The sequence below is a fragment of the Diorhabda carinulata genome, chromosome 2 (assembly GCF_026250575.1).
Source record: "Diorhabda carinulata isolate Delta chromosome 2, icDioCari1.1, whole genome shotgun sequence".
NCBI classification, from domain to species: Eukaryota; Metazoa; Arthropoda; class Insecta; order Coleoptera; family Chrysomelidae; genus Diorhabda; species Diorhabda carinulata.
This window is the reverse complement of record NC_079461.1, coordinates 20,031,050-20,047,283: the sequence shown is the minus strand read 5'-3', so window position 1 is coordinate 20,047,283 and position 16,234 is coordinate 20,031,050. Positions and strand designations below refer to the sequence as shown.

Below are 16,234 nucleotides of genomic sequence, written 5' to 3'. Positions count from 1 at the left end.
AAAAATTTCAAAAATCATTTTCCCGCGAAGTGCAATGGAAATGTACCATCGTTAAAATGTCGCTCCGTATTTGAAGTTTATCTATGGTCGTATATCGAACATGACTTTTTATACATGATGTTATTAAAGGCCGATTTATAAACTTGACTTTTCGTTTTCTGTTACAAAATTAAAGATTGAAATGCGGCCTGCCGTTGGTGACTTTGAACATAAAAGAATTTTATTTTTTTCCGTTGGCCGTCCGTAGCAATAGAGAAGTGCAAACACATCAGTTTACGTTTGTTACGTGATTTTGACGTATGACGTTACAGCATGACATTGGGTTTATTTCTATTTCTGATTGTTTGTTTATGGTGGTCTTTTGGCTTTGTTTGTTTTCTTTTCGTTATTTTCCATAATATCGTTCATAAACCAGATTAAACACGAAAACACAAAAATATCATGAAAACAAAAAGCAGTACACACTTTAAAAAGAACAACGAAATGTTTAGGTTAATAACAACGTTAAGTTTATGAATAGGATGTAGAATTTGATACGAACGAAAAACGTCACCCGCGAACGGCAAGTCAAGTTTATGAATCGGCCTTTAAATGTATTTTTTAACAAGGAATCTATTTCTGTATTCAAATTTTAATTTCGATGTTCAGGGTGGCTCTAACTACATTTTTTTTTTCAATTGGAACCCCAAATATTTCGTCCTCTATGTAAGTATTCTAGATTGTATTTTGGTTAATTTGAAGAGGATTTTTTCATGAAAAATGTTGGGTGTTTGGAAGAGGTTAAATAAAAAACAAAAAATGTGACATGAAAATATATTACGTATTCTCAACTGATATATCGATGTTAAAATGAAATTATACAGAACGCATCACCACTAAGTCATGATTACAGAATATGCGTGGAGTTTATAAGATCACAGCCTTTTTACATCTTTGATAGGAGCTAATTATCTTTTCATTTTTTCTTTCTTTGAATGTTCATAAGATTCTGTTGCTTGCTTCATCGATAAAGTTCCTGAAATTTCAATCCAACGATTCATACCAGAAAATAAGGTAAACAATCGCACTTACATGATATACAATTTCATAAAAGGATCTTTGTAAAGATAATTGTGTTTGTATCCATATTTACGATCAAATTCGTGGTATATGGTTGTAATATTCCTCGTCTCTGCTACATACACCAACTAGATGACATGAAAAGACTTTGTTTTGATTTTCACTTGATAGAAATTGATTCGACAGTAATATTATCCCCTTCAAATAACTATAAAGACTTTTTTACACTATGCGACAAGTGTCGCTCATTGTAACAAGAATCGTGCGACATGTGGCAACTTGTATGGAAGGTCCCATGCAACATTTTTGGTTAGGTTAGGTTTGGTGCGTCAATACAATTTCTAGGTTAGATTATCTTTGTATTTGTTGGGAAAAGTCAAAATTTGGGCGAAATCATACCAATTGAAAAAGATTATCGATCATAGAGTGAAGTAATGAAACTTAAACTTCGAGGGTTGCTACAAATATTCATAATTGGATATGACTTTACTGTTTTTCAAAATGTCCTCCATGAATATCAATACACTTTTACATGTGTTTGAACCAATTGTCGAAGAATTTTTTCCATTCCGATTGAGGTACCTTCAAAACACATCAACCGCTTCTTCATGTAAAGAGAAACGTTGACCTCGCAATTTATTTCTGATCTGCGGAAATAAAAAGAAATGATTCGATTCCATACAAGGACTATACAGCGGATGACTCATCAAATCGATGTTTTGACTGTTCAAAAACGTTTTTTTTGAGCTGATGTGTGAGAGCTCGCATTGTCGTGGTGGAGAATGATTCGCCTTCTGCGGTTAGTTTCCGTGAAAACTTTTGGCAACCAAATGCTGTTGTACCATTCAGAATTGACCGTTCTACATAGCTCGAATGGAACGGTGACGACATGTCCAGCTATTCCGACAAAACAAGCGACCATTTGCTTCGAAGTGCTCCATGCGCGAACAATTTTATTATTTTGTTACGAAAGTGGCATTTTAACAAGAAATATTCTTATAAATGTTACATATATTTTTATTTCAACCCGTATAAAAAGTCATTATTTAATTATAAGTCGTTATCAAAAGAAACGGAAATTTGCGTTTTCTACTTTTCCTTAGACGCGATAAAATCCGATAACATTCGTCTAACGTTACAAATATTCTCAATTTAATTATCTACATTAATTATAATTTGTATGGAATTGAAATGTTTAAAATCCTAATAAAAATACGTTAAATTGTCGTTTTCGATGTCGCAGAATCCATTTATCGAGATCCCAAATGTCGGAAATTAGTTAATTTCCTATTTAGTTTGTTTTTTAACTGAATTTATGCATTACACGAAACGGCAGTTCATCTTTGTTATAAAAAAACATCACATTTCATAGAAAAACATCTGTTTTCGGCTTACCAACCAAATGAGACCTAACCTAACCTAAAAAGAGATCCGTTCCTCGGAACAACATCAATACACATAAAATCATAATAAGAACACGTTGAATTGTCATTTTCTAAGTCGCAGAATTCATTTATCGAGATCCCAGATGTTGGAAATTATTACTTTTGACTGGATTGATTAATTTCCTATTTAGTTTGATTATTAACTGGATTTATGAATTATACGAAACCGCAGTTCATCTTTATTATAAAAAATCACCATATTTCATAGAAAAAAATCCTTTTTTCGACTTAGCCAAATAAGATAACCTAAACTAAAAAGGGATCCTTACCTCGGAACAACATCTACATACAGTTCCCAATTCGAATGTAAATAAAATATGACTAAAAATGTGAACAGCAATTATTTTTGACTGACTCCCTCTAGCCAATCCTCATCTACTGGAAACAGGCCCGTCCAAAATAAAACTTTTCATTCAAAAAGTCAACCAGAAGTAGACTAACCAAATTTTTGGTCAAACAGGAAGCACTAATCGATATTTGGGGCCTAAATGGAATCTAAGACCTCAAAAACGCTAAACTAATGTGTAATTATTATCCTAAACCAGACAAATAGTAGGAAGTATAGCTTAGTTTTATTATCTTACTGATAATATAACTCTTCAAAGTCCTATGAATTTGAATGTCTATACCCCATAAAACCAATATAAATAAATTTTGATTTGTAATTAGATAACACACACACCCCCTGAGAAGTTTTCGACTTGAACACGATGATAGCCGGGCTTTTCCACCAAAGTTATCAGATCTACATCACAGGCTTCACATCTTGATAACTCGGTTCGTGTTATAAGATTTTTATGGTCTTAATCGCAATATTATCACTTGGTGTGGTCTGTTTGATGTTGGTTGTGGTTGAAGATTCAATGATTATTCAAATTCTTTCAGATTGTTTTGTGTTGCATTCCACACACAGATTTAACTTCACATTTCATGTCATCAAAAGAAACTCTGTCTATTTGGATAGAGTCCTGGTTGTTTATTGTTGCTCAAACTGTTTTTTGATTTCATATTCGGGTACTTTTCAGATAACCCTCGTAATTAATATCTTTTATTTAATTTTTAGATCAAGTAAAAAAGCATGAGAAAATCCCAATGTACCTATTTTATTGTATCTATATGTATATGTCGTAATAAAATATGTTTATATAATAGAATCTTTTTATTTTACCTTACGTCCAAAACTGCAGGGGATTTCATTATCATCCTCTGCGTGTAACACCATTACAGGGCTTGTTATTGTTAACAGGTGACTTACTGTATCAAAAATAAAACCATTGTTGTATAAAGGATTAACGATGACTTGATTAAACCATGGAAGCCAGGTGAATATCTGAAACGTTTTTTTTTTAAATCTAAAACTAATTTTGACGGCTTTTTAATTATATTTGGTTACCACGAAAGATATGAACTTTTTTTTCAATTTGATTAGTGTTTGAGGAAATTTACAATACACAATAGTACAAAAGAAAAAATTATTTCAATATTTCTCCTATCCTCAATATATTACATTCAATTCATACATAAATGCTTTATGTTTTACTGAACTACTGAAATATTTCATAATGTAGTTTGAAAACGACTAACCAAAGTTGCGCCTTCAGTTTTTGTTATTTCAAAATAACAATTTGCCACAAAAATTTGATATATTTTATATTTATAGTAATTGTTAAAACCCTCGGTATTAACAACTCAAATTCCATTACACATCATTATTTTTTATTAGTTCTATACAATTTAAACCATCTCTCATAAGATAAACAAATGACATAACCTTACAATTTCAAAGTTTCCATTATTCCTCGTCTATTCGAACAATCAGACAACACGGTAATGTGGTATATAAATAAACTATGACGTACAATGGTATTTGCTTTAAAAATATTTTCGTTTCACGAGAAAAGTCGTTCGAAGTTTGAACATTGACAATCACAGAATCCAAATTCTATCTTAGTAATAGAAGCGTTATGCCACTGGTCTAGAACGAAAATTTATAAATTAACCCATTTAATTATTTTTGAGATTGTGTTTTGGAGTTGTGATAGCAAATTAACAACTTTTATGGAATCCGAAATGAGGTTTGTTCTTGGAAATTGTACTGAACTGGACCAGTGCAGAAGTGTATAGAATTAGTTCGATGGGATACAAAAAATGATATAGTGCACAGTAGTACAGAGAGTAATGGAACATTTGTTAAGTGTTGTATTTGAGGTTATTTTATGTGATTCAGGCCTTGTAGTATTAACAATAAAGAAAAAGATTTAGTACTTTTTGATATTTGATGTAATGCCACTGTTTCCAAATTAGACTTATTGCACTGGCTGAACTGAATCTAGACCCAATGCAAGCAGTACAGTGAACTGAGTGAACTAGTTCTCTTGCACTGCTACTAAGAACAGCGACACTAGCGCTGGTTTTGCTTTAAAGAACGCTACACTTGTTGAACTTGTTCTGCCTGTGCAGCTACCAAGAACAAACCTATGGAATTCAAATTTATACTATTATACTACGTAAATATCGTGATAAATAAATAATTTCATATTTTGCATTATCAACCTACAAAATATAAAATCGTTAGGCTACTGATTCATTTTTACAATATGGCGCAGGTTTTAACAAGTTCAAATATACAACTGCAACTTCGGGTGGCTTCTTATCTCGAGGATGGATGGTATCCATTATCCAAATTGTATTAATAAGTTAAAATTTTTTCCTCAAACTAATTTTCAATTTAAAATTTTTATCATGTACAACTATAAAATTGTAAATAAATAAGAGGTAAAAGTTGTTATCTCCAAGAAAATATATATTTAATTAATTTACGGATGAATAATATCAGAACTTTGATAATACAAATATGCTTAGGTAGGTCTCAATTTAATTTTTTAATTAACGTAAACAAACTGTGTAATATCTATAGATTACACCTGATAAGTTTTATCTTCTTAGAGTTTTAAACTTAATTAATATTCAAAATGACTATTATAGGCGGAATATTTATGAAATTTGGATTTCTGGAAAACTATACATTTGATCAGGAAACTATCATTTTTGGATTTTTTGGACAAAAATACATGATATTTTGTGGTTTTTCGCATACTCTCGCTATAAAGGTGTAGTTTTAACTTGAAAAAATCCAGAAATTTTGAAAAAAATTGACATGTTTGTACAAAAAATTTCGGAAACCATTTGATATATGGATTTATTTTTGACATGAATCAAATGAGAAACCGGAAACGGTTCATAAACGATCAGAACAGGAAATGATAGTATCAAAACACAATAATTTTTTTTTCGAATTTGGAAAAAATTGCACTTTTTACGATTTTTACCTCTAAGAAGACAATACATAAATAAGGAATTAACAATATATACTAAGTGATACAACAAAAAATAATTGCAAAAACTCACTTTTACATAAGGATGAACATATAACTCGTCATGGAGAGTAGTAAATCCAGATTCTATAACCAGACCTTTTGTTTTAACACCATACAAGTTCTCTAAGCTAGCGACAGTTCTAGTTGCTAGAGCAGCTCCAAGCGAATGACCCCAAACGTAAATATCCGAATGAGTTCTATTTTTCACCCACTTGTACAATTCAATACAATCATCAATCACTTTATCTTCTGTAAGTTCTCCTTTTGATGAATCAGCATAACCTATATTTTTATTAATATAAAATAATATTTCATGTTTTAACAAACTTACTTCTGTAATCGAAAGTTATTATGTGAAAAAAATAACTCAGTAGTCCATATTTGCCTTCATTATAAGATCTCGCTTCTCCAGTACCGTGAAAATAAATTAAAACATTGTAATTACTGTTCAAAAGAGCTTCGTCAAAATCTACAGATCCATATAACTCATCGTATGCAAGATTAACAGGAAGAATCTGCCACATTCCCAAAGTTTGATTCTCGTTGTCTTTAGTGTAATTAAAAGTTACGTATCTGTTTTTGTATGCAGGAAAATGTCTCGTTTGAAAATATTTTGGATCTTTAGGTAGATTAACTGTAAAGAATTTGATAATGTGACAGGGCGTAATAAAAAATATTGTTCAGTACTTACAGTGTGTAAAAACTAGATCGGTTTGTAGAGTTTTAGAACTCATAAAAATCAAAGGAAATAAAATAAAAACCAACAAAAATACGACCAACCCCAATCCAACCAAACTGAAAATGAAAAACAATACAATATTCATGACAATTTAATTATGAAGTTTATATTACGTTAAAAAAATAACGCAGATGCATTTTTGAATATTGCATTTCTGTTTTTCTAAATCAGGAAACAAAACGTCATTATCCTCTGCTTCGGTTTCGCAGTCATTTACTAAACAGTATTCGCGAAATTGTCTGTGTCGACTCATTTTATCGAAAAATTAATAAACAAACATCCATACATCAACACTACATCGAACTCACAATTCGTTGTGTTTGTTGTCCAACAAATGAAACAACACAACTGCCATTGACTCATTCATAAGTCTAAATTATAGATGTCATAAATATGGCATTGTTGCCAGCTTTACTAGAGTTGATTTTAATACACAAAAAAGTTGATATTAATTTGATTTTTTATTACAAAAATGTAATAGGAAAACGATTTTAAAGCACAAGAAAACGATGAAACATAATTTAACCTAGACAATTTAGGTTAGTTTGACAATCAATAAAAATCAGATGTAAAATATCCCAATTTTTAAATGATTTTTGCAGTAAACTTCTACAAGTCATTTCAATATTTATCTATGAACAATTAATGTTCCTATTAGGTTTGATTTTGAAGAAAACAATTCCAATTTAATTTTTCATTACAGATTTTATGTTAAGGATATAACCGGCCACATCGCTTAAATTTTATGACTAAAGTATTGTAGTTTGGTCAACTAGAGAAAAACTGAGAAATATGAGAAAATTCTCATATTGGCCGGTAATAGTTTCCAACATCTTTGATTTTTATTTCTTTTTTCGTGCATTGAGTTCTTCATGATATTTATTCAGTTGTATAATTGACCAGTTATCAACGACTTACTCACGTGGATTTTACACTAAAATTTGATACCAATGAGCTATTTTTAAGATGAAATACCAAAAAGTATGAAAAACGCAAGCCTCAGTAATCTATTAATTACGCTGCTGATGAGAAATGATCATATACAAATTATTAAAGTTCAAAAAAACATAAACCTACGAAGTAACCATAAGTAACATCTGATCGCATTTACCCACTTATTATGGAAGGTAGAATTAAGGAGAACTCTCTTTGTGTATATAAAACTTTTGAATAAAAAACTAACGGCTCTTCTTCATCAAAATTAAGAAATTTGTATGAAGGGTAACTTTAAGAAATACTATCCCTATGATTATTACTATCCTATGATTCTGATCTGATAACTTCGAACAGTTTCCGAACAATTGTGATCGTGATTACTTTCCGAACATACAGATCATCTTCGGGTTAATCAAATCATACAAAAGCTCTATAGATCTACATAAGTTAATGCTGATGACATCACAAAATATGTGATCTATGAATTACATACAATAAAAGTCGATTTCATCCCAATAAAAACTTTTTTATAAACCGGAATACTGGAATAACATAACTAGATTGAAATATATTCAAAGAAATATTAACGGAAGAAAAGAGGAGGTACAACAAGTGCACTGTAAGTGGTAGACATAGAAAAATAGAATAGTGGTAGAAGAAAGAAATATACAACATAATAGGTTAAGAAGAGGTAGAAAATATTCTGAGTTTTTATTTTAGTGTGTACATATTGTTTTATCGATGGTGATATTGTTTCAATTTTTGATGACGTCTTGATTTTTCCATTTCCTATGAATTCCTTGTGTGAATTTAAACAGGTACAGTATACTGAGTGTAATACATACTGAGATGTATATAAAGCAATTAAAAAGGGTTAGAAAAATTGACCATGTGTTCCAGCTCAAATCCTATGTTACATTCACATTTATATATATATATATATATATATATATATATATATATATTCCTGGAGATATTGGGATAAAGATAAAAAGGTTATAAAAACAAGTCATATAGAAATTTGATACAAAAATATATTTTAATAAAACATTTTGTACAATTTTTGGTAACAATTATATATTGTTTTCTATTTATTCATTTTATCAAGGGTCCTAACTAAACTATCCTTTCTGTTTATTTTGATCCCTGCATAATCCTATAAATTCACTAAAACAATAAATTAAAATTTAAAACTGAAATGTAAAACATTGAATTGAAAAATTTCAAATATCGATAAGTTAAATTTGAGAGAAAATAATTTAAAACTTACTCAATAAATTTCGGAATATTTGAATCACTTGTTAAACCAGTATGCCCATAACCTAATTTTCCAAATATATGATAAGTAACATTTCCTTGGGGCGGTATCTCTCTTTCATTGATTGCCACATCAATGAGCTGTTAAATAATAACTCGTGAAAAAACTAAGTCCTCATATATTTAGAAATAATATAACAAAATACCATCTCAAGAAATCTCACCTTTTTACCAAGCGTCCAAGGTATAACAAAATCGTCTTGGGCGTGCAAATGCATTATAGGGCAGTCTACGTCTAGAATGTTTGTGGTAGATTTGAAGTGGAATCCGTTCTTCTCAAGCGGATTTAAAACGGTTGCTTCAAACCATAATAACCATGAAAACATCTAAACGATTTAATAAATATAACCCGAAGAACTTGGGGTGGTAAGGTCAATTTTTAACATACAAAATATATTTACAGTTATCATTTAAAAACTGCATTTTTAGCGCGCTTTTTGCGTTCGATTTAAATGTTGTAAATCTTAGCATAGATAAAAAAGAATGGCGTAGAGTGTATGTCTATAGTAATCGTAAACTATGAATGTGTTATTTGATAAAATTTTAACAACCAAATAACGTGACGAATTTTAGTGAATAAATGATATAATTAATAACAGCGCTAGAGCGTAATAATATTCTATGGTTGAATCAAATGATCTTTTGTACATTATCTATGTTATTTGATCGAGACAATTAAATTAAAAGTAGTAACTACTCCAATAACTTATAATTGAATGATCAGGAGATCTTATAAAAAATTATCGATAAAATACTCCTCATAATTTTATTTTATTAGCGGAAAATAAAGTATTTCAATTCATTTTGTTGATAACTCTGGAATATATTAAAACTTCATTCATATATAGTAAAACATAATAGCAACATATCAAAACCTACTTTTCCTATTTGTGTAGCTGGAATTTCTTCTCTGATTGTAGTGAAAGTTGATTCTAGAATAAGTCCCATAGGAATAATATTTTCTAGTTTCAAACGTTTAACTGAATGGACGGCTAGGGCTCCTCCTAAAGAGTGTCCCCATACGTAAATGTCATTTTTTGTATGTGATCGAATCCATTTGTATATTTGAACAGTATCGTTTACTATACCTTCTTCAGAAGGAGGTACGTTTGGACCAGAATCACCATAACCTAAATTGTATTTTATTTAAATTTTATTATCAACGATATTATTAGTTTATTCGTTCAATCAACGCCATCTTTGGTTATTTTAATGGTTTTTCTTAAATTAACTCGGAACCATAGATATCGTAACACTAGACTGCGCATTCTATAAAATTCGCATTTTAATATTAGAACGAGATACAAAGTAAGTTACGGTATAGTTATCTGTGTCAAATGTTAGAGGTGCTCATTCTAATTTCTTATATAATACTCCTTCCTTATAATAGAGGCTACTTCTGTCTAATGTTGACAATACTTTTCAATATGATAGTGTATGAATCGTACAGTCTATTACTTTTATGTCTATGTTCATAACTTATTTGTTCGACTCGAATTTAGCACCCTCTAATTGATAAACTACTGCTATTTAATTAACGAATATATTAATTGATAATAATAATAAAATAGGTGATTAACACTATTTTTGGTCGATTTAATGATTTTTCTTTATTAACTCAATTCCTACGCCCTCTACTAGACAAAAGACAGGCCCTCAATAAAAACTTGTAGACTCCTTTAGTTTTTAAAGTCCCGCTATATTTTCAATTTCTTTAATATATTTGTTTTATTTCGTTATAAAAGTGTTTTGAATAGCTTTTTCTATTATTAGATGATTCCATTTTTCAAATCAATTCAACAATAATATTTAAACTTACCTCGATGATCAACTGCAACTAACATAAATTTTTTTCTCAACACTTTATACGTTTCCATAGGTTTTATTCGATTACACGCTACTCCGTGGAGGTACAAAACTATAGGATATTTTGTGTTTTGCAACAATTCGCTGACTGTTTCGGCATTATGTGCCCGAATGACTGTATTGTTGATTTCACTATCTGGTATCAATAACCAAGCTCCTATACTTAACAGCTCATCATCTTTGGAATTTTTTGTTGTTAGGTAGAAATTAGCTACGCCTTTATAACCATAATTTTCGGGGTGGTTGAAGTCTGGATTTTTAGGATCATTAACTGAAATTATAGATGATAACTGATAAATTTTTTTGGCAATGCAATACCGAGCACTATATACTATGCTAGTTGCTATACGCAGTTGTATTTTTATTTGCCTATATTTGATTGTTCAATTTTTCTAATTTAGTGTATTGTTTACGTTTTTTGTGCTATATCTGGATTGTTCCAGTTATTTTTTCCTTATGTTGGAAGTATTTCATTCTTAAAGAGTCCTTTGTACAAGGTGATTAAGTAGTATTAGTAATAGAACAATAATATAGTGTATTTGTTTTACTAAAAATCATAAAAAAGTTTTGTATAGCGGTGTGTGTAACTAATATACGTGTTAAAGAATTTCTTGGAATGAAGATAATTTTTTCATATCATATTTATTCGTATATGATTGAAAATATCAAATAAGCCGACAGGTCATATGTATATTTACTTTATCACTATCATTATGAGTAATTTTTGAAATCTGTGATCAAATGCGTTCAGACTTGTACCTATTTAAAACGAAAAAAGTATGTTTTGTAAACAATACTGGAATGCTAATAAAAAATATATTTGATATTTGGATGAATAAGAAAAAATAATTATCACATCTTATATCACCAGATGTTATTTTTTACTCCTATAAGTATATATTATTATTTTATTAATTAACAACAGAATGAATTTGAAAAAGACGAGACAATTCTAAAAATTGGTTTAATTATAAAGGCCTGCCAATAAAAGTAGAACATCAAGGTGACCGTCATTGTTTTTCAATTGGGAGAAATTGGTTTGGAAGAAAAAACGAAAAGAAGTGAAAAATCGATTATTTTTTCGTCATTATAACATCACTACCAGACTTCAAACATCTTAAAATTAATCAAAACCTCAAACATTCCCCAACCATATTCAACTAATTATATTTAAGAAAGTAATTGCGACGTGGCAACGATGTAAAACATATATGTCTTATGGTCTCAGATTTTTTCAGATATTATATTTTACTTACAATTGAAAAATATAAAAAACCTCTGGATTGATATCTGGTTCATAAACACTAACGGAAATATAACCCATATTATCACGAATGCTAAGAATATTACGATGAATCTGAAAAAAGTAGGTGCATCAATATAATTTTGCTTCTATCTATTATATGGTGATGACGATTATTAAGAATCAAACTTGATATTATTAACAATAGACTTTTGAGCATATGATGGATAATATAAGCCACACCGATTAGAAACTATTCTATTTAGCTAGTTAGTATTACTCTTAAAGGCACAATTTATCATATATCATATCATTCATTGCATAACATAACTTCATTGTTCTAAATTCCTATAAACTTTGGACTATTTTAATTGTTTGACAATAGATATTGGGTTGTCGATCGTATTCATTAAATTGTGATTATTTAGGTGTTTAATAAAAATTGAAACATTCAGCTTTAAATAAGGAATAAGTATATTTTCAATGGATGTCATTTGAAAATGATTGCAGCTTTATTTTTAGTGAAAAATTTTTATATTGAAAAACGAGTATATCTCTCATATTTTTTATAATACAGTCAATTATTTCTTGGAGGTAGTCAATCTTTTACGTAATTCAATCCTAGAGTGAAACGAGGTTCGTTCCTGCAGTTCGGATTCGACACAAAAGACGAAACTGCGTTCCAGCAAGGTTTCTGATTGTTGGATTTGTGTTGTTTATAATAGTTACACTAACTTTTAAAGCAGGTTGCGAAATAAATTGTTGGAATCATGTTCAGTTACAAACAAATTTTTTTATCATTATTTTTGTACTCAACTGCTTTTTATGAATTGAGTGATTTTGAATTATGCGATGAATCGAAAAAAATAGGAACGAGAAAGCTACCAATCATAAAAATAACTTGAACAAATAGTATATAACAATGGACGAAAGTTGAATTTACGGCACTGCGCAGAATCGAGATTTCAACTTTCGGCCCGTGTAGTGTAGATTTTTCTTCATAGCCGAACGGAAGTACGTTGTTAATTTTTTCTTGTTTTAAGTTTATATGTTGGTAAGCATGTTTTTGATGCCTAGCCCGACAATAAATAGTCCCTAGTGTTTGAGAATAGACATAACCTAGAAATATTAAACTTTTTACTTACAATGCTATACAAGCCCAAAAAGTAATTTTTTGCCATAATAACATTTTGGTATAAAATCCAAAACGACACATTTTCTTATCACTATTTTCCTCATATGTAAACGTCGTATTAGCAGAATTAGTTATCTAAGAAAAGTCAAAAACATAATTATAGGTTATATATTGTTATTGTTATTATACTTCAACTTATAATTATGTTTTTGTTTACACAAGTTTAGCACATATATTTTATAAGACACTTACTAAACTACGAACTTCATTCATTTCGATTTTTTTTGGTACGTGTTAAATTAGTCAACAATAAAATTGAAAATCAATATAAGCTGCCCCGATATAATTGTGTTTACTTTGTAGATGAAACTACTGGCCCGCGATAGGATCATATTTCGAAATTTATCTATATGACTATAGGTAATTCCATTCCTTCGTCATATTACGAAAATTTTATCTAATCTACAAGATAAAGAAATTCAATTAATATATATTACAAGTATATTTTAATACAGAAAGTATTTTCCATTAAATGCCATTAAAAAATGACATTTTACAATACATTTGACATTTCAAAAAGTTGTTTTTATGACAGCTTGTCATTATTATTAACAATTTTAGTGTACGTGTAGTTACGCAACAATTACTTCACTCTCTCCTACGTTAGAATTAGTTTAAGTGAAGTTAGAAGCTTGTGCCATCTCTCGAGGAACTCAGTCTCTAGGAATTCGCACACTTGACAACTTTTTTAATGTCCAAACAGAAACATTTGAAATAAGTAAAATGAAGAGAGCCATAAAGTTTCTTCGACATGACATACCTACTCATGATTGTGAAAAACAGTTCAGTAATTTAATTTGAAAAAACAATTAAAATGTTCTTCGTAGTTGAACCAGAAAGTCTGTCCTACCTCATGTCGTTTCTTAATTAGTTTTTAATAATTTTTAAATCGCGAGTTACTTTAAGTACAAGGACGTGGACTCACTTCGGTAGTTACGCCGGTCACTGCTAAATTCTCGCTTCATATCCATGAACATAAGTACACGTACGGGGTGAGGTCGCTATTGACAATATATATCTTTCTTCTGTTGTCCTAGTATTTCCGCCACAGAGTCCGAGTTTTTTAACACTGCATATTCAAATAAGACGGACGGAAGACTGAACTGAACGATCATATGATATCTCGTCCGACAGAAGCGCCATTCTGGTCAAATTTTGAATTATAATTTACCGTCTACAAGCGGACAGTTTTTAAGCTAAGCTCTCATATGAGATGGTACTCCTTACCTCTACCCTCCATAAAGCTAAGAATTCTCTCCCCCCAGGGATCCAGATTAGTTCTACTACCAAGCAGCTCTAATACAGCTCTACGTTGTAGTAAACGTTATTTATCCCTTTGCGTTTCTGTAATCCTGTCACTATTTTAAAGCAATCTCACCTAATTTTAATCCCATCCACCCCGAATTATTGTTATTGAAAAGATAAACACTTACATTAGAAATACGTCCATGATGGTGTTTGGAAAAACATCCATTGCATCTGCATGAAGTTCTTTCTAGCTTAGTGTCTTCGGAGTAAACTAAATAAAATAGAGAATATAGAGCTGAAAAAGAGGTGATTAACCAATGTCAGTGATTCTAGCGGAAGGATGAAAATTATTTTAGTACAAAAGAACAAATCCACTACACAGTTCTGTAAATGTAATTTAAAAACAGTTGGAAAAATATAATAAATACCTAAATTATTATTATTAACTACTGTTAATTTCTCTTCTACGAGATCTTAAAATATAATAATGAAGCTGTAGAAATCATTTGCATATTTTCGTATGCTCTGATCATATTTCGAACTTTGGGGTATTACGCATGACTATTACGAACACTCCTTAACTCGGTCTTCAGCTTTGCTAACAAAAAATAGTAGGGGGCTAGATCAAGGCTATGTGGTGGTTCAATCACTTTGAAGCCATATTCGTGTACAGTAGCTTTGGGAAACGAAGCCGTGTGGACTGGAGCTTTGTCATGAAGCAAGAACACATCTCGTCTAATTTTGCAGCGCCTTTTTTCTATAATAGTAGCCTTAGTAAGTCAGAGTAATAAGCCGCGTTTACGGTTGTAATATTGCCGTCATCATTTTTTTGGTGCGTTTCGAGACCTTTCGTGCTTTTTTGGCACGGGCTCTTCATTCTGATGCCAATCCAGCTTCGAAAATCGCTCAAAACATTCTATCGCTCATTTTGGTCATATTTAAAAGCTTTGCAAACTGTACTACGTATTTGCGGATCCATATGTTTCATAATTTATCGCAGGGACATAAAACTTGAATTGGTACTGTTGGAACGCATAATCAAGTAGTTACAGATAGTGCGCTGGAACAAACCTAAAATTGTTTTGTTGCTGAAATCTGATATTTAATTCGTCTGTTATAGTTCGAAACTACTTTTTGTGACGATCACTTCGAAGAAGTACCTGGCCTGACCTAGAGATGGCAGTAGTTGCTTGATGAGGTTGAAATGTTGAACAAAATCCATGAATGATCGTCGATTGAAAGTGCGCGAGCTAGCAGACATAGTAGTCACTTCTAAAAGTGCTGTATATCGCATATTAACTAAAACTTTGTGGTACCAGGTACATCTGTGACTAACTTCTCGTACTAACATCCATGTATAAAAGCAATTAGTCAATCTTTTTGCACCCATATTTGCTATAGAAGATTTTATTATAAGAACAATAACAGACTTTATAAAGTTTACATATATTTTATACTAAATAGAACTTCTGACCTTTTTTTAGACCTGATTTAGGTAAATGTGACTACATTTGTATATGTAATTATTAAATATTATTAATAATAAGTCAAACAACTACTATATAGACGAATTCTCTATCGTCTCAAATTTTATAACAAATTTTTCGTAATGTACTCACCTTGAAACGTTTTAATTTATTCGGTAATAAAGTATTAATTTGAAATGAGTTATTTCTTTATCTATTTTTTGACTGACAAGTCTAACACCTCGGAGTGTGCGATGTAAATATTCGCATTTTTATTCATCTAGGCGTTTGAATTAAATCTTTGTTTCGTACCATTGTTGTAAATGATACAGCACATAACGTA

General features: G+C 30.4%; 2 protein-coding genes across 4 annotated transcripts; both read right to left on the bottom strand.

The window, feature by feature from the left end:
- Positions 1-799: 799 nt before the first annotated feature.
- On the bottom strand, positions 800-7,007 carry LOC130890935 (lysophosphatidylserine lipase ABHD12-like). Its single transcript, XM_057795376.1, has 7 exons — positions 6,734-7,007; positions 6,573-6,676; positions 6,213-6,515; positions 5,913-6,163; positions 3,673-3,834; positions 1,072-1,187; positions 800-1,015 (listed from the first exon to the last, which is right to left on the bottom strand). Exons 1-7 carry the CDS (start codon positions 6,871-6,873, stop codon positions 979-981), a joined length of 1,113 nt encoding a protein of 370 aa, XP_057651359.1. The 5' UTR covers positions 6,874-7,007; the 3' UTR covers positions 800-978.
- Positions 7,008-8,572: 1,565 nt separating this feature from the next.
- LOC130890934 (lysophosphatidylserine lipase ABHD12-like) lies at positions 8,573-16,216 on the bottom strand. 3 transcript variants are annotated; one of them, XM_057795372.1, is made up of 10 exons: positions 16,045-16,216; positions 14,611-14,720; positions 13,370-13,579; positions 13,128-13,252; positions 11,996-12,096; positions 10,693-11,010; positions 9,753-10,003; positions 9,038-9,199; positions 8,827-8,954; positions 8,573-8,723 (listed from the first exon to the last, which is right to left on the bottom strand). In XM_057795372.1, exons 3-10 carry the CDS (start codon positions 13,388-13,390, stop codon positions 8,678-8,680), a joined length of 1,152 nt encoding a protein of 383 aa, XP_057651355.1. In that variant the 5' UTR covers positions 13,391-13,579; positions 14,611-14,720; positions 16,045-16,216; the 3' UTR covers positions 8,573-8,677. The 3 variants fall into 3 exon arrangements, with proteins under 3 accessions (XP_057651355.1, XP_057651356.1, XP_057651358.1); XM_057795373.1 differs by lacking the exons at positions 13,128-13,252; positions 13,370-13,579; XM_057795375.1 differs by lacking the exons at positions 13,128-13,252; positions 14,611-14,720; positions 16,045-16,216 and having other exon boundaries at positions 13,370-13,401.
- Between the last annotated feature and the right edge of the window lie 18 nt (positions 16,217-16,234).

What these genes read in the sequence shown, in the direction of transcription:
- LOC130890935 (XM_057795376.1), bottom strand. Translation starts at nt 6,873, where the DNA reads ATGAGTCGACACAGACAATTTCGCGAATACTGTTTAGTAAATGACTGC. An exon ending in ATCTGCGTTATTTTTTTAAC is followed by an intron (nt 6,677 to 6,733) that starts GTAATATAAACT and finishes TTTCATTTTCAG; the next exon opens with TTTGGTTGGATTGGGGTTGG. An exon ending in CGATCTAGTTTTTACACACT is followed by an intron (nt 6,516 to 6,572) that starts GTAAGTACTGAA and finishes AATTCTTTACAG; the next exon opens with TTAATCTACCTAAAGATCCA.
- LOC130890934 (XM_057795372.1), bottom strand. Translation starts at nt 13,390, where the DNA reads ATGAATGAAGTTCGTAGTTTA. An exon ending in TTTTGGGCTTGTATAGCATT is followed by an intron (nt 12,097 to 13,127) that starts GTAAGTAAAAAG and finishes TACTTTTTTCAG; the next exon opens with ATTCATCGTAATATTCTTAG. An exon ending in AATATTCCGAAATTTATTGA is followed by an intron (nt 8,724 to 8,826) that starts GTAAGTTTTAAA and finishes TTATTGTTTTAG; the next exon opens with TGAATTTATAGGATTATGCA.